General features: G+C 38.6%; 1 protein-coding gene across 6 annotated transcripts; it reads right to left on the bottom strand.

The window, feature by feature from the left end:
- Positions 1–4,568: 4,568 nt before the first annotated feature.
- On the bottom strand, positions 4,569–25,442 carry LOC103706413 (protein LATE ELONGATED HYPOCOTYL-like). Of its 6 annotated transcripts, XM_008790504.4 has the most exons (8): positions 25,124–25,380; positions 25,015–25,042; positions 24,732–24,921; positions 24,501–24,612; positions 23,996–24,057; positions 6,825–7,052; positions 5,261–6,709; positions 4,569–5,163 (listed from the first exon to the last, which is right to left on the bottom strand). In XM_008790504.4, the coding sequence occupies exons 3-8, from the start codon at positions 24,768–24,770 to the stop codon at positions 4,801–4,803; spliced, it is 2,253 nt and encodes a 750-aa protein (XP_008788726.1). In that variant the 5' UTR covers positions 24,771–24,921; positions 25,015–25,042; positions 25,124–25,380; the 3' UTR covers positions 4,569–4,800. The 6 variants fall into 6 exon arrangements, with proteins under 6 accessions (XP_008788726.1, XP_008788724.1, XP_026660209.1 ...); XM_008790502.3 differs by lacking the exon at positions 25,015–25,042 and having other exon boundaries at positions 25,124–25,442; XM_026804408.2 differs by lacking the exon at positions 23,996–24,057 and having other exon boundaries at positions 25,124–25,379.
- Positions 25,443–25,684: the final 242 nt, after the last annotated feature.

Genomic DNA, 25,684 nt, shown 5'->3' with positions numbered 1-25,684 from the left:
GATCCATCCAGATTGCTAACAAGATATGGCGGTCAAGGAGTATTTACTAATTGATTCAAGTATCTAAACATTTCTTATGGAGAAGAAAAAATGATGTTTTTTTTCGAGAAAGAGATGGAATTAAGTGGTAAGTAAAGCTACACAACTTTTAATTTCTACCTCTATTTTGTAAAAGTAACTTCTCAAGAACTTACACAGCAAGCTTTTTGCCAATTGGACATGCCTCATTTGGTCGGCGCTCCTCCCTTTGGATCGGTCCAAAGTTTCACTTGGGATGGTGATGCTGCCTCCAGAGAAACTTTCTAGGAAAAAAAAAATAACTTGATAAACAAGGAGCTATAGATATTTACTTGACTTGAAGAACTATATGAAAAAGTTCAAAAACAAATCTATAACATCTGATAGAAGATAGAGGTGGGAGAGTGACTTCCAACTACAAAATTGGTTAAACCGGTGATGTCACTCTTCATCAAAGAGAAAGTTTACATTGCTTTTAGATCAGTATATACCGATTTGGTTGCTATTCGCTAGCCACAAAACTAAAAAGAGTGAGAGAACACCTAGAGTGAGAGATCTCTCGAAAGGATATGATTGGACCACCAAATTCTCCTTTTGCCCAAAGGTTTGAGTAACGTAGTAGTTGTTTACTTAACAGCTCTATTATAAATTAAAAAAAGACCACAGGCATGCTCATTTCTGGTGACACAAAGTGGTACAACAAAGTAAGAAGAAAAAAAGAATTAAGAGGAGTCTTCTCTTCCTCCCGTAATCTGCATCCATCGCCGGTACAGCCGTACAGCTCGAACGCTTGCTCGTGATATAGCCCGAATTCAATGCTCTGCCGATGGTTAATGCCCAGATGACCATTATTGCTCGGCTAATCGTTATTGTTCGACCCCGCCGTCCAATGGTCAGGCATAGGGATGGAAATGGGCTCGGGCCGAGCTTCGAGCTGGGTCCAAAAGAGTTCAAATCAGATTTGGGCTTGAATTTAGAGCCCATTTGTTTTTCAGGCCGAGCTCGGATATATCACTGGTCCGGCCCGGAAACAAAGCTCGAATTTAGGCTCGAATCAATTTATTTTTGTATAATGTTATTTAGAGAGAATAATAAAGAAATAAAAGGACAAATTAAAATTAGTTTAGCTAAGAATAATATATCGCATATCATTTATTTGTTTTATAGGAGAGAGCTTAATTTTTAACTAGTTCATTTTCTTGTGAAGCAATATTATGAAATATTAAATTTCAATCGGGTTTGGACTGGACATATTTTTGGCCCAAATAGGTAAATTCGGGGTGGCCCAATCAAGTTTGGGCCGGGCTCAGGCCAGTATAATCCAAAAACTTTTGGGCCTATGCCCGACTCGAACCCCAAAAAAAATTCGGGACAGGTTCCGGTAGAAGCATAGCCCGGCCCAGCCCGGTCCACTTCCAACCCTAGTCAAGCAACATGTAGACCATGTATTTAAGATACTGGGAGGGACTTGAGGAGCAATTATCACAAGGCAAAATGTGAAGGGTGGTTACTATGTAGTTAATGAATGAAGTTAAAGACGATAGTTATAGCTGGTTCATGAGAAGTGCAGCGGCACCACACCCTCGACTCCATATAAATAGGGCTAGAGGGGCCCTAGCAAATGAGTTCTCTCATTCATCTTTCTACATAGCTTATTCTCTCATAGATCTCTTTTCTGTTATTTCAAACAATATTCTCACTGACTTAAGCATTGGAGGGCCCCCGTTGGATCATTTTTGGCAACCTCTGAGGTTTTTTTGGTTAGCAGGTTAGATTGGACTCTCCCAATTTGAGAAAATATGCCAACCAACTAGTGAACTCCAGTCAATTCACCTAACTCAATGAGGGCGGATTTTGGTGGTAATAGATAGGCGCTAAAGAAAGGGCTTTGATTTGCACGGAAGAAGAGTAGAATGACGGTATGAGCTGATAGATAAGCTATGAGATGTTGATTTTGGTGGTAATAGATTGGTGCTAGAGAAGGGGCTTTGATTTGCACGGAAGAAGAGCAGAATGACAGTATGAGCTGATAGATAAGCTATGAGATGTTACACCTAGGTCCCCTGGCGTTGTTTATGTAGAGGATGAGGCATGGTTCCATTACGATTAGAGGCCGAAATTAGGGGGCAAGCTATATCGTCCTTCCTTATCTAGAACCCCTTAATTGTGAAACTCTAACCATTCCTCCTAATCTACCAAAAATTCAATTATGCTTGAAATTGGTTTTTCTGCATGTTTATCCCCCCATGATCGGCAGGCTGATTTTAGTTCACATCAGCTCATTTCATCGACTTCCACCACCCATGATCAGCAAACAGTTTCAATCATTGCCTGATATCTATCTAATTATCTGACCACTAAAGATCGCTCTCTGCCACCACCAGCCATCACACTCCCCACTTAATTTTATTATTTATTTTTTTTGGAGAGTGTCCCCCCTCTATTTTTTGATTTCAAAATATTCAAGATTGACAACTAGTTAATCTTTTGGAATCCATATTTATTTCCTCATTCTTGGGGTTAGCTAATCGACACTTCAATTCTTCAATATCTTTCTCCTAAATTCGGCCTATCTTGAAAGAAGTTATACCATACACCACATTGTGGTGCACAATGCCAATCATCTCATCTCATTCCTATGGGTAGCAATCCGAGACGAGTGCATGATGAATGAGGCCCATAGGAATGAAATGAGGTGATTAGCATGGTGCACCGTCATATCTTGCAGGTGGTGTAGGGTATAATTTTCCTAACTTAGACCTTGAGTGGCTAAATGAATCCTCTATTACAAACATATTGAATCGTTATTATCCCCAAGAAATTAGGGCTTCTTGAATTAACTAAGGGTTTGTTTCTTGGATTCAGTTAGGCTATAAACCCCACCTTTGCTCTTTTGGTCCTTCCATGTACTACAAGCATCCCAAGCTTTTCCAATTTGAAAAAAAAAAAACTAAGCGCATGGTGAGAATGGAAATAGATCCTGCATCTTGAGCATAAAATGGGAAATGGGAAACCAAAAAAGCAAAACCCATTTTATGTTCTTTTAGATGGGATATCTCTTTTATTATTCTTCATTGAGGATGAAAATAAGTAGGTGACCCTTGATACAATAATAAGATTATTCGATTATGACCTGAAGATTATATATTAGAGACAGAAATATCCTCTCTGTGCCCGGTCCCTTGCTACCACCTAAGGTGGTGCAAAAATCCAGTCTTCATGTCTCTTAAGGTTAACCTTTTTTGTTTTTTTTAAAAAAAGCAAACAACTTAACTGGAAGTATATAACTAGATCTGATCCAACCCAATCTAGGGAAACAAATCTTTACCTTTTTTTTTTTTAACCCATACTCAACCATTTCAAAAGCAGCTCAAAAGTCTAGCCTGGACTGACCCAAACAGTCCAAATTGGTGCAGGCCGGGCTGGGTTCCCACTTCCTTGATGAACACCAGTACACGTGCGGGGTGTCGGACCTCCCTCCCTCCTCTTCTCCGACGAAATCCAAGTGAAAACTAGTGAGCGATGGATCCCTTCTCGTCTCCCGCGCCGTCGAACGGCTCTTCGGGCCCCTCGACCGAGGCTCTGATGGACCAAGTCAAGGCCCAGGTCGCCCAGGCCTACGCCGAGGAGTTCCTCGAGGTCGCGATCCTCTCCTCCATGAAGTCGGGTACCCACGACTCCAAAGCCAGTAACCGCCCGACAATCAACCATGGGCCACCAGCAATTGCTGCACCCGGGTTGCCCTCCTACTGTAATCGGAAGACCATGTGAGTCTTCAGCAAGTGGAAAGGATTCCACCTCATATAGGAGCTTTCCTCTTTGTTTTAGCTCCTTCAACACCCATTCAGCAAGGATCCTCCGGCCGATGCTTCGACAAATGACTGCCGCCTTCACCCATGCGTGACTCGGCGCTTCAATCCTCTCCGACAGCACAAGAGCTTGAAGGTTGTCAAGCTCCTCTTCGGAACTCTTGTGGTTCGTCCACATACCCTGCCGAGACTGCCCCTATGCCACCTTGGCCCAAGAGCGTTTCTCGTCACCAGTCCAAGGGGAGTGTCGACCCCCACCACCAGAAGATCCCTCAATTGTTCTGCCATTCCAATCTCTCATTTCGGCACACCTACCAGCTGCTCGATGATGCAATTGCTGACCTGAGGACCCAGTATCAGTCCACCAAGGTAGATCATTCATATATTTCTCCTTGAATGAATCTGTACATTTTGACATTTTTTTTGTTTTTTATGTACTACATTTGACTCATTTGGAGCTACTATTCTAGTTCCATCTGATGCCTCCCAATCTGTAAGAAAATGCAACAAAGACTGCCGTGCTGCAGGGTGCTTCATCCTTGAAAATTTGGGAGCAATAGCTTTTAAGCTTGTTTGATTTATCCCGTGTCTTGCGTAATTTTCTGTCAATCCAGAAAGATTGATCACTTTAATTTAAGCTTTATCACAAGCATCATATCCAAAGTGATGGCATTCATAAGCCATTTGTAAGGCACCAAACCTAAGCTGCTTGCTGCAAAGACATCAAGCTTGGTCATGGAGTAGTTAATTTGGAATGCCAAAATAAAATATGCACAGTTGAAGTGAAATGGGCAAGGTTATGAGCAGTCCACCTTGCAGCAGGGCTGCTTGATTATTTCAATACAACAATACAGAGTAAAATTAAGTTTAAAAATTATGGTACATGACATAATTTATGTCCTGTAAGTTGGAAAACCAATCTTACATGCCAGAAGCAGCAACCTGAATTGCATGAGTTCTTGCACCCATGCTATCAGATTGAAGCTTCCCCTTCAAGACGAATCCTCTTGTTGCTAGTCTCCTCAGCAGCTGTCCTGTTTTCCTTGGCTTCCATTGAACACCTCTTATATGGCTTGAATCCTGTTCGATGAGACAGCTTCCCCTGACCAATTTCACTTGTTAAAGAACTTTTTCCAGTGTTATCATTGCATCTGCTTGACATCTCCTTTGTAAAGCTATGAAGATGATTAAGACTGGCTGTCGCACATGCCTTCTTGTTAAGATCGACTAGCAAGGTAATAGCTTCTTTGTTGGCCATTGCGTCTTCAGTTTGTGGAGGCGAAAAGCTTTGTGGCAGCACTTCTCTACTAAAGAGCGCTTGGAAGGCAAGTCGACCCTAACAAAGAAAAGACAAAGATTGGGTAAAATTAGAACAGCGGTGATGGGTGTTCAAACACGCTAATGATGAACCAGAAAATTTGCCTGATTACAACCTCCTCGGAGACCTCTTTCCATGACTCGTTAATGCTCCCACTGTTTCGAGATCTGCGGCTGTTAGTCTCACCAGCTAACGGACTACTGAAATAGGCTTGTTTAGCTTCATCATCGACTTTCTCATGCCTATTCACTATGGTATCTGTTTCAACTTCACTGCTGGAAGGTGTATTGGAGCCACAGGAAGAGCGATCTGGTTTCTTCTTGCTCTCTGTCTTATGAGAATCATAAAGTCCAGTAGCTGCTAATGGTTTAAACTCACTAATTTTTGAAGCTTTGACCTCCGTGCAATGTGACCTTTCACCGCTTCTGCTATCATCTGAGCCATCTGCTTCTGATGACGCTGACTTGGGAGAAGGGTGTTGTGTATTTAAAGCCACAGATTGATCTGAATTTACTACTTGATCTTCTTCTACAATGTTCTGAAATGCATCTTCTTTTCCATCTGTCTTATCTTCTGGACCCTGGGCTGTGGCCATTGTGGGAATTGTAGTTGTGGGTGCTGGATTAAATGGGAAACCAATGTGAGGAGAGAATATTGGACATAGTCCCTGAGTTGCCCACCATGCTGATGCAGCTGCTACCGTAGCAGCAGCAATAGATGCCAGGCTTGGATAAGGGTTCATGTGCCTTACTGGAAATCGCCCAGCTAGGTTTTCTGGAGTTGAATCAGTTGAAGAATCCACCTCTGCAGATGGCCAGAATGATGCTGCCAGGTTGGCTGCTGCATGAACTGCTGGATTTTGTAACAAGGTATACACAATGAGACTTGAGAAGGTGGATGAGATGTTGAGGAATGACCTATAAGCATCATGATTGCTGTGGACTTGGGTAAAAGCTGGGAAGGCTGGAAATGGTTGGTGAATACACGGTATTGCAGAACTGTTGTGGAGCTTTGATGTGGCAGAAACTGTAGGATTGATGAATGACTTAGAATTTTCATCAGCTCCTCCCACTTGGCCGGTCACTGCCGTGAAATTATGCCCATCAGAGTCTGTTGTCTGCTTGCCTTCAGCACTGCTTCTTCCTGAAAAATGCACAGGAATATGTTTTGAGTTGCTTTGATTACCTTGCATATTGTCCCTTAACAAAGAACCAAGGTTCTCTTGCTGCTTTAATGCATCTGCATCCTCTCCATGAGCTAAATTTGTTTGTGAATCTATGCGAAATCCTTTAAGTCCTTCAATCTCCTGATCTCTATAGGATATGCCGTTTAGGTTTAGATCCTTATTCACTTCAATAGAGACAGAAGATTTATCTGTTGCAGTCTCTTTTATTTCTTTAATCTTGGTGGCAAATTCTGTGTATGTACAAGGATTTGGATTTGACAAGCTCTTCACAGAAGAGATGGAAGCAGATGGAGCATCTTGAAAGAAGTTAAGAACTTCTGAGCAGCTTCCATCTTCAGAAGTCTCTTTCCTTTGCAATGTTATAGTTGCAGCAAGTTTCTGAATAATGAATAAAGGGGCAAGAACTCAGGAAAGGGGGAAAAATGAAAAAGACAACTAAGAACCACACAAAAGTTTTTATAATGTAAAGCAACAGGGGGAGACAAATGTGTACCTTCTGAGGTGCATCACTTCCCTGTTCCAAGACTTGTTTACTGGTGCCCACAAGAGAAACAGATTTTGATGATTTGTTGTTCATTGCATCACCAGTTAGAGAGACAGAACCTACCCTACTCTTCCGAGGATATGGACCTCTTGGCTTCCTTTTAGGTCGTGGGGGAGGAATATCTATATCATGAGTTTGTCCTGGAGGAATGCCTTTCATTACAGCTTCTTTTTCCAACTGCAATTTGATTACTGTTAGTCAAGCAAAACATGATTTTCAATTACAAATCTATGTCAAGACAATATTAATGACCACTTGATGCTAAAACATATCATTTAAAAAGTCAGTGAACATCTAGTTCGAATAGTGAAGCTAACCACCACTAACACAAGAGCATTAAACTGTCAAAGTACCTATTAGTTCAAGCATATTATCATTTCCTTCAATTCCCAAGTGAACATTGGTGAAAGTTCAGCAAATACCCAAAATTACTAATGAAAAGGAGATTCAAGGATTATAATTTTTTTTCATCAAGCTGATCTTTTAGTACTTCATTAAACAAATAAAAATTGCAGAAAGCGGCATGTCTATTGACCAGGAATGGAGGATCTTAATATATTTTAGATATGTACAGCACTTCTATTACTCTATGGCATTCTCCTATATATGTGATCTAAATTTGTATTTTTTATTGCACCGAAACACTTCCAACATCTTTGGTATTCACCATCTATGCAGGCAGTCTTTAATCAAATGATTAGATATATAAAGATTTAAGTTCATGTCAAGATCGACGGAACCGGTACCGAGCACCATACCAGTTTTCCAACGACACGAGTCGGTACAAGCCGTGCCAAGCCTGTACCGACGGAGGAGAGGGCACGCAGACCGTGGGAGAGAGCAAAAGAGAGAGAGGAGGAGAGGGAGGCCGGCTGAGGGTGGCGGATGCCATGGCCAGTTCCCGTTTCTAACCTCCGCTGGCCTCTCTCCTTCTCCCTCCCTCCCCCGCTCGCTTTCTCTTTCCTTCTCCAGCTCCGGCAACGGATTTTGTTTCTATTGCCGAAACCGTACCGGTGAGCAGCCGGTATGGCTCGAAACGGCTGGAACCGTCCGGTTCGAAACAGTTTCGCCGACCCTAGTTCAGGCTAAGATGTTTGTATGTTAGATCTGGATTGCTGGTTGTAATAGGTAGTACAATATGAGTTATTAGGGAGACTTTATTCTTCTTCACTAATAAAGCCTGAGAGACATTTTGTGTTCCATATAGGCCAATAGTTGATATTGATATAAGATAGAAACATATGCATGTAAATCATGAAAATATGTGTCCATACCTATGTAAATATTTAAGTATCAAACAAGGATTTTACGTGCCATAGGCATGGGGGCAAGCTAGCTAATAGCCAGCATTGCATATTTCAAGCCAAGTCAGCAATTGTCCCCTTTTCCATTGAAGAGTGAAGGACTTAATAGGTTCATGCCTGCTAGTACAAACCAACACCATCAGCTTGAAACCATGGTTTCAAGTATTGCATCCAAAGTTTGTTAGCCCATGGTTGGCATGATATGCACACTGTGTGACACTTGGCATGCATTGATACACAAAGAAACATAAGTCTGTAAGAAGATTCATAAATTAAAAGCTAATACTATTATACAATATTCAATTGTTATAGAAATAGACTAACCTCGACCATTTCTGCTAGTCTGTAATTGTGTTTGTTTAAAATAAATAATTTTTAAAACCTATGAAAATCTAGTGTCATGAATCATCCTAAATATCAATATCCATTGTTGTTTAATGAGTGTTTTGCAGAAATTAACAAATATGTCATACAAAATTCATTGCACAATTATTACATTACAAAAGGGGAATTAAACTACACTTTCATATTAAAAATATATTACAAATGTTTTTATAAATGTTGTTGGCATTTTGCAAAGCTTATATACTACGGTTTATTATGATTTCAATCCCAGTCCATCACTTCAGTTTTTAATTGAAGGAATCTATAGATAGGGCTTCTAATCCTCAACAACATGGAAAATATTCATAATGGCAGAGTTCCAAACCACATCTTAAATGGCGAAAAGGTTATATAGAATGATTAGACAAGGGTTTAAAACATAAAGTAGGGTAGCCCATACCGTCAGTATATATAATCGTGCAGTCATATTTGTTGGCTCGAATGGTATTGAGGGGCACGCCCCCTATACTCAATCGATAACCTGTCGGCACAACGCACAATATAAATACAATATAGTACAATTAGGCAGATTGATCCTTGGTTTATATATATACACATATTATATAATCATGTATTTATATGAATATATGTGTAAATACTAGCATTAATATACACACACATCTATATATAAGTATTTGCATGTGTATAACATCACTCTTGCCGATTCCAATCCCAAATAGAAAAGGTGGGCTGGCTGACATCAAGTAGACAAATAGTTCTAAAATGTGTCCCAAGCTACGTAATATGTCCGAATTCGAAAATTGGAGATGCAAAGGCATCCCCCTTCCTGTGAGGATGCAAAGAAGTTTTAAATAAGATAAAATTGCTTAAATAGGCATGTTTAGTGAAGGAGAAATCACAAAGCAAATCTCGAGTAGTTTGGTCAAGGATTAATGGTTATAATTATGGCTGGTAAAATGTGTATTAAATTTAAAACATCTCATTAACTGATAGTGGATCATACATAGTGGTTGTCCAGGATTAAGGATCACGTAGTAATGTTTGAGTTCATTAGATATTAGTAAGTACATGAAGAAATATGGACTAAGGATAGCTGTTCAAGTATGATAGTGATGGCATGTGAATTTATAATTAACCTCAATATGCTGGATATCAATTAGTCAATCACTAGAATAGCGCTTGTGTTATTACCAAGGTTCTAAGTGTTGGCTGATGTTAGCAGGTAGAACCTTGCCAACTCAAAGGCAACATCCACATTTGGTCAGCATCATCAACATGGTACAACATGTACATGCTACCGACCCAAGAAACCTTCGTTATCACAAGAATGAGGGGTAAATACATTAAAAGAAACCTCATATCGCTACGATGCTTGGAGGTTGGGATGAAAAATTGTCATGCTTGTATGACTCACAGAAAATGAGAAATTTGACAAGAAATCATTGTAGTGACAGATTGGCAGCCTATCACAAAAATTGATGTCTTAATAGAAACAAAAGCTAAAACAGAGAAAAGGGTAAGAGTTGGGGCATGGTGATTCTGCCCTAAAAATTGCAACACAGAGAATTGCAACACAGATAGTCTCTGTCACAAACAAACTAGCTAACTACATAAATATTATAGTTATGTTAGGATGAAAAAAGTGCAAGTAGATAATACTGACACCAAGGCAATAAGTTATGCAAACCAAAAAAAAAAGTTCTACCATCTTTAAGCAAAAGACTTACACAAAGCATAGTGGATGTTCAAGTAGTCTTAGTTTATGTCAACTGACTGACTGAACATACGAGATCACAAGATCAGTCTCTTAAAACTCAAGTGGGCCAACCCATATGACATGTTACTTACTATGACATGTTACCGACTAGACCTTGCAAGCAAGCTGATCCAAAATCCACAAATCTATTTAACTCAAATAAGTTGTCAATCACGACAACCTTTCAAGTTGTTGATGTCTGACGATTGTTCAACCATGGGGCATCAATTAAATGCATAAAAACAAAGTTTAGTCCCTCAGATCTACAACACCATTGGACTGATCTCTCATGATCTCTCATTGCCTGATGGCTATTGCCCATTAGGATCACTAGAAAGGTGAGGAAACATGACCGATCCCACATCATGAACTCCTCGATCCATCCCTTGATCAACGTTGCCTATTCATGACACCAGAAAGAGGAAAATTGTTGCTGATGTTGTTCATTACCATATTGAAAAAGAGCAAACTAGCTAAGGTGGAATGATGGGCTTTGTAGGTTCCTAAATTGGCCAAATTGACCTCAAATTCCTAAAATTACGGATATTAAATCATGATCTACCTTTAAGTCAACAAACTAGGCAAACTGACCTATAAAATGATAAATTAGGAAAACCAAATAAATTAGACTTTGAGTAGGAGTGGCAATTGATCAGACCAGATGGAGTTTAAGCTAGGTAAAGTAGGACACCAACATACAGAACCTTGAACCATACCCGACCCAACATGACAACAGGTCAATACCACTTGATCCATACCCACCCACAAGCCATCCTGGTCGCTTATAACATCCTAACCTAATCTATTTTGCAAGACAATCCCTAATGGACCTAACCAAACATATCACATGCAATCCTTTATCAATTAGTCCCAGTGTGTACCAACCAAGGTCAGCCGAACCGGACCAAATTGCCTGGTTTAGCCTGTACCGAGCCGACCCAGTCAGGGACTAGGTTGGTTCGCCAATTAAAATCGGGACCAGATCCAAACTGGCCAGAATAGGTCTCGAACTAGCTGGAACCGGTCGGAGACGTTTGGAACCAACCGGCTCCGTTCAAACTCGGTGTGAACCGGTCCAACCGGAACCGTTCAGAACCGCTGATTCTGTTCGAACTCGGTGGGAACCGTCCGATTCGCACCGAGTCGGCCCGGTTCAGAATCAGGCTCCCTCCCCCTTTCTTTCTTTTGTTAAAAGAAGATGTTGGGAAGGCTTTTCCAATATTTCTTCTCTGTAACGTTTAGAGGTCTTCCGGCTCTCCCTTATCCTCCAATTTGCAAAATCACACCAATTCAGCATGATTGAAAGAACATCCAAGCCTCAATACAGTATACTTCCTCTTTCATATCTCATTCCCTCTATTTTTTAGAGGGCTCCAAAAAATAGCTCAAAATTTGCAAAATAAAAAAAAAAATCATCCCAAGATTTTTGATTTGGTTTTGATTTTATGATATGTTGTAGATCTATAGATGATCTACATAGTGACATAAAAATTTTTAATTTTCAGATTACATATATTTTAAAAATTAAATATATATTTTGTATTAAAAATAAAAAATACAACAAAAATAAAATTCGAAAAAATTGTAAAATCAAAAGCATATTTAGGAACATGCAAGCTACTCTCCAGCAAAATTTAGTATCCATTTATTCATATTGTAATACGATCATGCGCAAAGTGGCCTAAGCCTAAATTTGAAAAAAAAATTAAAAAATAAGTAGCCTTTAATGTATGTCCACAGGTCTAGAAAAATATATGTAACATCAATTGTTGGATTCTACATACATCTGAGCTGAAATTAATTATTTAAAATATTTATATTTAAAAATTATTTTTAATTTTTTAAAAAATAATTAAAAATATATAATTAATACCAAAAATGAAAAATTAGTAGTACATATTACATAATTCAGAAGTATTTTCTGCAGTAGAAAACATATTTTTCTGAATTTATGATATTTAAACATATTTTTAAATTTAAAAATTATTAAAAATATATAAATAAATAAATAATATAAAAAATTAGAATTATATATGAGATAAATCAGTTGTATTTTTTGATATAAAAAATTATCTTCATCATAACGAAATTTTGCTATTTTTAATAATTGATAATTGGCGTGCTTTATAAACCTGCAGGAATAGAACCATCAAAGAAAAAGGAGCCAGAACGTGACATTAGTTAAGATCATGGGCAAATACTCTTAAGTTGGCACTATTGGAAGTGAACTGGTGCACCACAAAGTTCAAGGAAGGAGAGGTAAGCAAGTTGAAGCAGCACTTAGCTGGTACTTATTTCGACGTATCTATGTGCTGGAAGGTTCGGCAGCTAACAAAGAAGCATTTTGCTGATTTTATAGCGGCGAAGAAAAAGGTTTCCAAGAAGGCGGAGGTTCAAAACCGACACGCCCAAGTGTACCATGTGTTTGTACCCATCCGCTGACCGGTACAGATCTCGGTACCTGTTCGGCGGATCTTGCTACCCACCGTACTGTATTGTACCGATACCAAATTGGTATGTGGTATAGTGGGAGTACCGTTTGTCGATATACCAAACTAGCCGCCATATCGAGCATAAGCATACCAACATAGTAACAAGATAGTACTAGTATGGTGTCCAGTACTGAGATGGTGAACTTTGGTGCTTACAACTTTTACAGGTTGATTCCAAAATTATTTAAACAACTAGTATTAAGAAAAAGGCCAACCATCTTATCCAAGATGATGACATCCCAGCATAAATTGTTTGATCCAAATAGAACTATACCTCGTGATCCAAGTCGGGCCAAAGCTCCAACCCATACCTGACTCATTTACATGGCTCAAAAAATTTGACCCATACCTGACCCTAGAAAAACTAAACCTCACCCAATTAGATAGAGTTGGGTTCTCAAGTTGGGTCAATTTTTGCCACCCCTAGCTTCGAGTCCTTGAACAAGGAAAGATGGATATCTAAAATTCATAAATTTTAAGGTTATATTATGTCAAAAAATGATATTATGGTCAACTAGTCATAAACGTTAAGGCCAAAACTATCCATTGCCTAAATTCATCAATTACATGAGATGCTTTCATAAACTAGTGTTGTGCTTTTTTGATGTTTCACTTCAATCACATCCCTCACTGAATGATAGCAAATCCTAGACTCATAGGAGTCGATCTACCACTCCTTATGAGATTGCGAGCACCTATCTAGTTAAGGAGGTTGAAGGAGCAGAGCCATACAATTCCTCCTCCACAAAGCAATGGAACCTAAATGGTGTGACAATCACGAGATGCTTGGACCAGGCTGATAGAGTTCGGTACAACTTCCTTGTGTACTCTAATAAGAAAATTATCATGCATTAATCTATTGATCCAACAAGGTATATTATGAACCATTGTATAATCATTAATTGTAACTGTAGAGGGATCAATGATTAGCATGTTCTCTAGGTGGTATTGAGAAAGAGCAACAACTATGTTTAGGAGGAATTGATAAACAGATATAAGCATCAGATCTAGACCATATAAGTGGCACATTGCATAGACTTGATCTTGGATATAGAGAAGAACAAAGTAAGTTGTTAAGATAGGGAAAATCATCATAATGTTCATCTTAAAGCATCTTACTATGTAAAAAAGCATCTTAAAGTTGTTAGGACCTGATCATGGGTTCTTCCCTTGATGTGTTAAAAAACCTGGGGGAGTTGTCGAAGCCTAGTGTGACCAGGTGCGTTTAATTTTCCATTGTAGTAAGAACATCTCGAAAAGACAGACTGAAATTGTTTAATCTATCAAGTAGGTGAAATCTGAATTTGCTACAACTGCGAAAAGGAGTGAGGTCAAAAAACTTTTCAATAACACATTATAGGATAAGGTTTAAAAGATTGTGAGCTCCTTGGAGATTTTGTATATTGTGTTTCAATTTGTCAACGGTGAGAAACATCCTTCAATGAGAAATATATACCATGAAATAAGCAGTGCTGCGTGAACACAAATACAAGAATCTAATTCAGACGCATATCAAGTGTTTGACTCGGCAAAGGGAAGAAGGAAATACAGGAGATATAGGATAAGATATAGTTTTAGCTAAAGTGTATATTTATGCATGTGAAAACTGTTTGTTTGAACATTAAAAATACTAAAAACATATTCTTCATTAAGATCTTTCAATTAAATTGTTTCTCATTCAAACAACCCAACATAAGGATATAAGAAAAATAATATCGTGCAAACTTTTTTTCAATATGTTTTGACCGATCTCTAAAAAGAACGAATACTCACTATCTGACATCAAAATAGGGACATCATTAGAAGAGTTCAAACCTCTTCCAATCTTTAAAAGTGGCTACAAAAAACTTCATAAGTATCCAAGTGTTTGGTATGTATCCAACATAAATTTTTGGAGTTGGATGCAAGTGTCCAAGTAAAAATAAAAGAATCAGCAGAGATATAAAAAGATTGATAAATGTTTAGGTCGGCAAAAAATTGATGCTAATACATACATGTTGGATATTCCAAAAGACATGGGGATGGCCGTGTTTAGCATGAAAAAAGAAACCCTAAAAGGGTGCATGTGGGAATTTCTTTTATAACCTTCTTTATCTTCACCCTCACACAACATGTCTCTAGTCTTTATATCACCTCTTCCAATTACTCTTTCTTGCTTATGTTTGTTCACTCTTTTCCGCTAATGTTTATCCAAGGAAGGTTCCACTGTTTTCAGAAAATCACCATACACAATTGGCAACCATATGAATGAATTACCCAAACTCATCCCAAGTTGTGACCAGTTTATAAAGAAGTATTCCTATCAAAGTTGCATATCTTCCCAGTGTAAGGAAACTCATACTACCAATAAATCACATCCATTATGGATGAAAAAAATAAAATTATCATCTTAAGTGCCTCATTAAATTTTCTCATAAAGTATATTTGTAGCTTTCCACCTTTACCACCACTTCATCCAATGGTTTAGTTCTGATATCTCCCTAACCACTAAATGTCTGAAAGTGAATATCTTCAACTACATGGAGAAGGCACTAAAGAGCTTTGAATTCATCAAGAAGTAAATAAGAAAGGTCAAAGGTTACTATTCTTGCACTTCCAAACTTCAGCGATGTCTGAAGTGGACTATGGCACTTCAAATGTAGAAATCATGTGATGCTTAACCAGGAAGGCAAACTCATTGCCTTCTTTGGCAAGTAATTGAATATCCCACAAAATGTATTCACCCTATAATAGGGAGTTAAGGCAGCCACCCAAGTTCAGACCTGTATATGGAAGTTAATATTATGGTGAAACATTTTAACCTATATTTTGATCCTTTATGTCTTGTTTGCAATCTTGCACATGAAACCATTAATCATATTTTCTTTGATTGTAGGCAAGAAAGGAATACAATGAACCTAATCTAAACTGAGATGGGATGGATGCCTGGAGATGTCAATGAAGCAAAGAATGGGGTTTGGCTTCAAGAGGATTTTTGCATGTTAGAAAACAAAGAAGTTTTCGTTAGTTATCTTAACATAATTAAGGACAAGTATAATAAAGCGGTTACTAGTATGAGAACTGCTGATGGTAAAACTAGTGAGTCTCCAATTATAATAAGTTTATACCAAGGATCTACTCTAAGTCCTTATTTTTTAGCACTAGTTATGAGCTTACTAGGCATATTGAAGATGATATTTCTTGGTAAATGCTATTTACAAATGATATAGTTTTAGTGATGAAACTAAAAATAGAGTTAATCGTACATTGGAATTACATATGAGTGCATTAGAATGTAAAGGTTTCAGGTTTAAGTAGAACCAAAATGGAATATATGGAATGTAGCTTTAATAAAATTAGCAAAAGAGATGTAAATGGAGCAAAAATTGAGGATCATGAAGTTTCTAAGAGTGACTATTTTTGGCATTTAAGATCGATTATTTATAAGAAAAAGGAGATTAAAGAAGATGTTATCCATAGGATTAAAGCAAGATGGTTAAAATGGAAAAGTGCAATTGGGATATTATATGATCGTCAAATACATGCCTAGTTGAAAAAAAAAATATAGGATGACCATACAACTAGCTATGCTTTATGGTGCAAAATATTGGGCAGTTAAAAAACAATATATGCACAAGAAACGCGTAGCTAAAAAAAGAATTTTGAGAAGGATATGTGGTAATAGCAGAAAAGATAAAAGTAAGGAATGAAGCCATTCGTAAAAAAAGAAAAAGTAGACAATATAGTCTGCCAAATCAGCCCAAACTGCCCGGTTCGGGCTGTCCCGAGCTTAATCAGAGCAGAACCAGGTCGGTTTGACTGTGAAGATCGATTCAAAGCAGAAGGTGAAGAAAAAGAAGAGAAGGAGGAGAAGGAGGAGAAGGAGGAGTAGGAGGAGTAGGAGGAGGAGGAGGAGGAGAGAAGGAGAAAGAGAAGGAGAAGAAAGAGAAAAAGAAGGAGAAGAAGGAGAAGGAGCAGGAGGAGAAGAAGGAGAAGGAGCAGGAGGAGAAGAAGGAGAAGGAGCAGGAGAAGAAGAAGAAGGAGAAGAGAAGGAGACGGAGGGAAAGGAGAAGGAGAAGGAGGAGGAAAAGGAGAAGAAGGAGAAGAAGATGAAGGAGAAGGAGAAGAAGTAGGAGGAGGAGGAGGAGAAGAAGGAGAAGAAGGAGGCGAAGGAGAAGGAGAAGAAGGAGGAGGAGGAGGAATAGAGAATGCAACTCAGATGTGGAGAAAAGAAATTCAATAACTCCAAAGGTCTGAAAGGTTCTTCCTCAACAAGGGTGAGGAGGTCCCCTTAAATAGACCCAAAACAAAGTTGGATTCCAATTTATTTTGGAGTCCGAAAGTTAGTTCTGACGCTCGTGGCCGACAAATAAAACAATGACATGACTAAAGAAAGAAAAAGAAAAGACCGAAAAGACTCAAAGTAATTTGCTTTCTGGAAAGAAAAGCATCTCGCTTTTACAAAAGCAACTTTTCGAAAAGTTGATTCCTTTTTCTCTAGACTGGAGTGGATTCTTCCGCCTGAATAAAGGTCGATGATGACTTGATGTGACCAAAGCTTCTTTTATTAAAGTAGCTTTTCCAAAAAGTAGATTTCTTTTGCTTGCTAAAGAAGATAATGCTTCGTCCTCATTGATGTGCTGGCAAAGCTGATTTGACTTAAAGCAGCTTTAATAAAGAAGATTCTCTTTGTTGCTGGGTGGAGGAGATATCTTCCGCCGAAAGCTATTTACTAATATAGACACAACATTGATATGACTCCGCCGAAAGTGGATTCCTTCGGAAGGATGGCTAGTGACTCAGCTATTACTTTGGTTGATCACATGGCTGTCATTCTGCTGATGATGTTCAGTCAGAATGATGGGCTGGCTCTTTGCCCTTGTCTGGATTGAACTTGATTGGTTGGAATTTAATTGCTCATTTTCTTGGTCTGGTGGCTAGAACTTTCTGCCACATGGCTTCTATCAGTTCCTCTGCACGAAGCTTCTGTGCATGGAGAGATTGTTCTTCTTTAGGCGACTGGGTATTCACTACATAGGGATCCTGAGATTCTCCTGCTAGACATCTGTACTTGTTCTGATCTTCAGGTGTGGAACATGATGAAGTTCTTGATACAGTAGACTTCATGAAAATTGTCCTGATTGGATTTGCTTCAAATGTAAAGCAGAATTGTTGCTTCATATGGTCCAAACATTTGGCCATGATTTTCTCATTAATACATTGAGGATATTTTCTAGAGAACTTATTTTTTAGGCTAATAAAATAAGCATCATCCGAGTCAGCTGATTGCTGAGATATTGCATGATCATTCATGCTCGTAAAAGAAACTATATTAGTTTTTATAGTGGTGGTTATATCATTATATTTATCCCTGGGCATGCCCAGCCACCACTTATATAAGAATTTTCTTTTGAGCACAGGAATATTTTTCTGGTTTCTATTTTTGCAGATATGACCCATTTCCATATCCAAGGTATCTTGTTCTCAATTATGAATATTATTGGGCAAAGCTCTGAGGAGATATAATTATCTTCGGGCTTATTAATGGTGGGATGATTGTCTACCCATTCTTCAAAGTATTTCATTATTTCTTTGGGCAACATGTTAAGGTCTGGCCCAAAGTACGTCCACTATTTGAGGAACTAACCTGGCAAGGGCTTCTGTAGCACGTCTGGATTAACCTGCAAAAACCATGAGTGTCTTCTTTTGGGATTCTCGTAGTAAAATACACTAGTAAAACTTTGGACATAGTCCCAGTAATTAACTAATATTGTCTACCCATTCACCACAATCTGCTTGCCCTGATTTGGGTCAAGTCTCCATTCATTGGGTCGAACCACCTTGTGGATTGTGCACTTGCTGAAGTTAATGATGTCACTCCTGATTGAGTAGGTCGTTGGTTATGATGCCTCACTATTCTATTTTTTCTTCTAATGAAGAATAACCCCATTCGTCAAAATATTTTTGACGTATGAACTATGGATCATTCAGATTATTAACTTCATTATGATTCAGATACATAATTACCTCCTCGGATTTTTTTTTACCGAGTAAGTACTATCCAGAAGATTATCCTATAGTACTTCCTTCATCGTTAGGCTCGACAATGAAGTTGGCTGCAAAGTAATTCCTTGCGTAACATCTATTTGTTGTTCTTGGTCAACTTTCTTTTGTTCCCTTCCGAGATAAGTTGCCAAATCCACCATTTGTGGAAATCTTGTGGGAAGTGCATTTGCACTGCGTCCCCGGCCATAATGAGTCAGAATATTTTCAGTACTCATGGGAAGTGCATTGGCACTGCGTCCCCGAACATACCGAGCAGAATTTCCGCCTCGATTATGATATGATCCTCTGCGAGAAATCATCCCTGCAAAAATTTTCTGTTAGAAAATCAGGAAGACAATTATCTTCAGATCTAATGAATTCAATTTGAAAATCAGACAATTGTGCCTGTCATTTAGCAAATATTTGCTTGGATACCAAATTTTTGACATCCTTTTCTATGATCTGTTTAACTGTACTGCAGTCTATTCTCGGCAAGAATTGCTGATTCAACAGATCACCTTGGAATTTAGAAATGCTTTTAACTATTGAAAACATTTCCTTTTTAATTGTTGAATATTTGCTCTAAGTGGGATTCCACTTACCAGAGACAAATCGTACCAATATTTCTTTACCAATATTTGGATCTAATTGTTTTAAGATTCCTTCAAAACCAATGTTTGATGCATCGGTTTCTACAATCTTAAACCAATTAGAATTTGGTAAAAACAAGCAAGGTAGATTTCTTACCTTAGACTTGATTTGCCTTACCTTGTCAATGTGTTGCTGCCTCCAGGGTACAGGTTCCTTATTTAACCTGCTGAAATTCTGCTCGGTATATTCGGAGATGCAGTGCCAATGCACTTCCCATGAGTACAGAAAATGTTCTGGCTCATTATGGCCGGGACGCAGTGCCAATACACTTCCCACAAGAATTCCACAAATGGTAGATTTGACAACTTATCTCGGAAGGGAACAAAAGAAAGTTGACCAAGAATAGCAAATAGATGTTATGCAAGGAATTACTTTGCAGCTAACTTCATCGTCGAGCACAATGATGAAGAAAGTACTACAGGAGAATTTCCTGGATAGTACTTACTCGAAGAAGAAACCCGATGAGGTAATTATGTATCTGGATCATAATGAAGTTAATAATCTGAATGATCCATAGTTCATACGTCAAAAATATTTTGACGAACGGATTTATCCTTCATTAGAAGAAAAAAATAGAACTGTAATGGAGGCACTCCTACTCCATACTAATTCTGCAAAAATTAATCATAATTTCTACAATAATTTAATCAGGAGTGACATTATTAACTTCAACAAATGCACAATCCACAAAGTAATTCGACCCAATGAATGGGGATTTGACCCATATCAGGGCAAACAAATTGTGATGAATGGATAGACAGTCTTAGTTAATTATTGGAACTATGTCCAGAATTTTACTAATATGTTTTACTACAAGAATCCCAAAAGCAGACACTCGTGGTTCTTAAAAGTCAATCCAGACGTGCTACAAAAGCCTCTTCCAGGCTGGTTCAATAAATGTTAGACTTACTTTGGGCCAGACCTCAACATGTTGCCCAAAAAAATAATGGAATACTTTGAAGAATGGGTGGACAATCATCCCACCATTAATAAACTGGAAGATAATTATATCTCCTCAGAGCTTTGCCCAATGATGTTCATAATTGAGAACAAGATCCCTGTATATGAAAATGGGTCATATCTGCAGAAATAGAAGATAGAAAAAATATTCCTGTGCTCAAAAGAAAATTCTTATATAAGTGGTGGCTGGGCATGCCCAGGGATAAATATAATGATATAATCACCACTATAAGAACTAATCTAGTTTCTTTTAAAAGCATGAATGATCATGCAGTATCTCAGCAATCAGCTGACTCGGATGATACTTATTTTATTAGTCTAAAAAATAAGTTCTTCAGAAGGTATCCTCAATATACTAATGAAAAAATTATGGCCAAATGTTTGGACCACATGAAGCAGCAATTCTGCTCCACATTTGAAGCAAATCCAATCAGAATAATTTTCATAAAGTCTACTGCATCAAGAACTTCATCATGTTCCACACCTGAAGATCAGAACAAATATAGGTATCTAGTCTCAGGATCCCTATGCAGCGGATACTCAATCTCTTGAAGAAGAAAAATAGTCTCTCCATGCACAGAAGCTTCGTGCAGAGGAACTGACATAAACCATGTGGCAGAAAGTTCTAGCCACCAGACCAAGAAAAGAAGCAATCAAGTTCCAACCAATCAAGTTCAATCCAGATAAGGGCAAAGAGCCAGCCCATCATTCTAACTGAGCATCATTAGCAAAACGACAGTAATGTGATTGGCCAAATTAGTAGCCATCATCCCGAAGGAATCTACTTTCGGCACAGTTACATCAACTTTGTGTCTACATCAGCAAATAGATTTCGGCGGAAGATATCTCCTCCAGCCAGCAACAAAGAGAATCTTCTTTATTAAAACTGCTTTAAGTCAAATCAGCTTTGCCAGCACATCACTAAGGACGAAGCATTCTCTTCTCCAGCAAGCAAAAGGAATCTATTTTTTGAGAAAGCTACTTTAATAAAAAAAGCTTTGATCACATCGAAGTCATCGTCAACTTTTCTTCAGGCGGAAGAATACACTTCAAGCCAGAGAAAAGAAATCAACTTTTCAAAAAATTGCTTTTGTAAAAGCGAGATGCTTTTCTTTCCAGAAAGCAAATTGCTGAGTCTTTTCGATCTTTCCTTTTTCTTTCTTTAGTCATGTCATTATTTTATTTGTCGGCCACAGGCGTCATAACTAACTTTCGGACTCCAAAATAGATTGGAATCCAACTCTTTTTTTTTTGGTCTATTTAAGGGGACCTCCTCACGCTTGTTGAGGCAGAACCTTTCAGACCTTTGGAGTAATTGAATTTCTTTTCTCCACATCTGAGTTGCGTTCTCTATTCCTCTCCCCCCCTCGGTCCTTGCTTCCCTAATTGGTCCTGCCTCGCTTCCCTAATTGGTATCAGAGCCAAGTTGGCATTGTTCAGTTCATAGTCCTGAGTTCAAGAGAGAGGCTACTGGTAGTACCTCGGGTCAGTTTGTAGGCAACTACTCTTGTGAGGGTTCATAGGCCAAGGGATAAGCGCCAAGGAAAGGCCTTGTCGAGCCAACCTCACGAGGGTAGGAGGAGGAGGAGGCGGAGAAAGAGAAAAATAAGGAGAAAATGGAGGAGGAGGAGGAGGAGGAGGAGAAAAAGAAGAAGGCGGAGAAGTAGGAGGAGGTGGAGAAAGAGAAAAATAAGGAGAAAATGGAGGAGGAGGAGGAGGAGCAGGAGAAGAAGAAGAAGGAGAAATATCAAAAAAACATCAAAAAACATCAAGAAATATAAAATTATACTTAAAATTATTGAAAAAAATTAAAAAAAATGATTACCATTAATTCAAACTTAAAAAACTTTGAAAAAAATTAACGTGCCGATTTAGAACTAGCACGTTATTGCATACTGTGTATCGTACCGTACCGAACCGGCCGCTAACCGGTACGGATTCAGATTCTGGTTCGATGGACCTTGATAGAGATAGCATCAATTTAAGATAGATTAAGAGAATGATGACTACATTGTTTGGACATATACAATACAAGCCCCAAAAGACACACTGATGAGAAAGAGAGACAGATAGATTAAAAATCATATGTGATAAAGTAGTAAGGAAAGATCTGAGATTGCTACATCTTTTAGAAAGTTTGACCCTAAATAGAGTGGAATGAAGAAAAAGAATTCTTGTAGCCAACCCTAACTAGTTTAGGACTAAGGATCAGTTACTTAAGCTGAGTCGTACTAATTTAGGATATATTTTTAGGTAAGTATTCTATCTCACAATTATCACAAGATATAACTAGTGGGAAGGATTAGTTAAGAATGCTATACCATAGAATGCAATACCAGCCCAAACTGTCTAGTTCAAAATGTATCAAGCTGTGTCAAGAGTGGATTGATTCGGTTCCATCCCTCGATTTGAGAAACCGACTTCATTTAGACACCACAAAATAAAAGAAAAAAGCACTCGGCCCTTATTTCGTTCGAAACAAGGTAACTGAGGATGGAAGCCCTTTTCCGACCCTCCCTCTCCCTCCCTCTCTCTCATTTCCTCTCTCCTTCTCCCTCTCCCCCACTCTCGCCAGCTCTCCCTTTGTTGGTACGTGCCAGAACAGAACCAAATGGTACCACACGGCCAGCCAACTGGAACAGGTGCTGATACTGGTATTGCATATCTTGAAAGTAACACTTTTCAACAAAAATAACAAACAGGTATAACACAGAAAATAGTAGAAAGAAGAAAAATAATATAGAGAGCAATAGAATACAAGACAAAAACATTCTTTAGCTGCAATTTTTTTTGGCGATACCTTGTAAATGAATATCATACTAAGGTTCTTATTACAGTCATATCAAGTTTAAGGGTTTTTTCTAAGAGGATACTCAAAAAAGAGGACAGAGAAAAGTGTAGGTTATAGGTTAACCTAGCCCAAGAAAACACATTGCTTCACAATGCCAACATCCATAAGGAAGCTTTGGGGGGTGTTAAGAATGGACACTTAGAAAATATGTTCTTGTTTCAATACTAATGTACATGTGTTTCAGATTTTTACATTGATGCCTGCTAACAAAAAAGATTAGCATGCATAGTTTGTGAGTGCTCATTAATCACCATAGCAAGCATGAATCTTCATTATATTTTCAACATTCTGATGGGATGATAATGAGATGCAACGCAAAAAGATAAGCTATGCTTCATGAGAAAATGACTGCATACTGCATTATCCAGACAAAGCAATCCCAACAATTATGCCAGCTTAACCTCTTGTGTCATGATTCATCTCAACTTTTCGTGCATTTGTAAAAATTTCTAACACACAAAATCAGAACACCAGATAAATATTCCTGAAAGATACATAATAAATGTTCATGAAACCAAAACAGCATGTGTAGCAGCAAAATACATGAATCTAAAAATGCAAGTTCTTCACTTATTTATCTATTATGAGCTTTCAAGTTAAGAGAATGATCTTTAAGTTGGCTCGTTAATAAAAGGTGGTTTTAGAAATTAATTAAGGTCCAAAAAAATAAATGCATCTAGTCAACTGTTCTATTAACAATGACTAAGAAAGTCGTAAGTGGTAAAAGGGCACTGGACCTTTGTGAAGAATTTTTGCGCATGGCTCCTAATCTGCACAGCTGTCTTTGTTCCTATATGCTCTGTGACAGAAGACAAAGGGTGAAAAGCATGTTTCTAAAAACTAAAAACTCGATGTATATTATAGTTCTTATATAAAAAATTCAACACATCTAAATTCAGGTTACAGAATATAAAGTACTCAATTTGGATAGGTCCCATAAGAAATATTTAAAATATATACATATACACAAATACATGTATATATACATATATACATACACACATACATCTATATACATCCATATATAGATGCATACATGTATACACACACACACACTATACATATCTATGTATATACATACATATGTACACACACACACACATATACGGGTGTGCCTTTGTGTACATCCATACATATATACGTATGTACATACATATACATATGTGTGTATATATATATATATATGTATATATATATATATAATTTAGGATGAGTGTGAGAAACATAGACTAGATCTACAACCTTCGATACGCTGCCAAGCTCTCCCATACAGTTTCAGAGCTTCCAGGAACCTATTATGCTCCTCCTCTGTCCACCTCTCTCGCTGCTTCGTGATCGTGTAAGGCTTCCTAGTCTACATTCCCATTCACATACATATAGTCATAATCAGAAATCCCTTTCATCATCCGAAACAAAACAAGAGCATGGGAAAAAGACAACTTCACGCATAACTAAATCGAACCATAAACTCACCTTCCCAACCAACTCTTCCCCGAAGGAATCCTCTTCCATCTCCAACCCCAAATTTCAGCAGAGCAAACACAAGAAAACAACCACAGATCACTTCGAGTTCAAATCATCCACAAACAGCAGCGATCCTCCCTCCATATCTTCAACCAGTCGCTCCATTTGCCGGAGATAGTACCTCATAACTCATCAAAATCTACTCCAATTCAAGAAAACAGCAACCAAATTCAAGAACTCATCCAAAAAAGGAAACTGGTAAACCCAAGACCACTACCATCAAATTCCTCACCAAACCGACTGAATCCAGCCGCCACGGTCTAAGAACAGATCAAGAAACACGAAATCGGCAGTCATAACCAAGAATCACGAAAAAACCAAACCCTAGGCGAGGAGCTCACCTCAGGCGACCTCCATGGCCCATGGGCACATCAAGAACACCCGCAGCTCATCCGTTCTCCTCCGCCCACTACCAGTCTCGCATCTCCAACTAGCCAACGATCGAATCTATCAATGGGCAAAGCAAATAGAGCTCGAGGTCAGTGGCAATGGCGCCTTGCGGAAGCTTCTCGGAGAAGGAAGGAGAGGAGGAGAGTAAAGCCTGCGTCCGGGCCTCGCTTTCTTTGTTTCTCTCTCGCTCTCGCTCTCGCTCTCGCTCTTCAGGGGGTGAGGCCAGGAGAAATCTCAGCCACTAAAATTTCTTGTGGGGGACAGGGGCAAATAAAGAAAAAGAATTAAAAAAAGGCATGGATGGTGGGGTTTTATAAACTTAAGGCTGGAAGTGGGCGGAGGGGAAAGACAAGGACCGCGGCGCAGGAGCTGGTGCCAAGTGGCGAGAAATTAGTGGCCTACTCAGAGGCCAGGTGCGAAAGGAAGAAGAGGTGGCGTGCCCTGATCCACAGGAACTGGAGCTCCCTGTCGTGCGCTACAACTCACCAGCGCTTGCATAAACGTTTTATGCG

Source organism: Phoenix dactylifera, chromosome 17 (genome assembly GCF_009389715.1).
Source record: "Phoenix dactylifera cultivar Barhee BC4 chromosome 17, palm_55x_up_171113_PBpolish2nd_filt_p, whole genome shotgun sequence".
NCBI lineage: Eukaryota > Viridiplantae > Streptophyta > Magnoliopsida > Arecales > Arecaceae > Phoenix > Phoenix dactylifera.
Note: the sequence above shows the minus strand (reverse complement) of the source record. Positions and strands in the feature narration are given on the sequence as shown.

What these genes read in the sequence shown, in the direction of transcription:
- LOC103706413 (XM_008790502.3), bottom strand. Translation starts at nt 24,770, where the DNA reads ATGGAAGAGGATTCCTTCGGGGAAGAGTTGGTTGGGAAG. An exon ending in CGCAAAAATTCTTCACAAAG is followed by an intron (nt 7,053 to 23,995) that starts GTCCAGTGCCCT and finishes ATCAAATTGCAG; the next exon opens with TTGGAAAAAGAAGCTGTAAT. An exon ending in GGAAAGAGGTCTCCGAGGAG is followed by an intron (nt 5,164 to 5,260) that starts GTTGTAATCAGG and finishes TTTCTTTGTTAG; the next exon opens with GGTCGACTTGCCTTCCAAGC.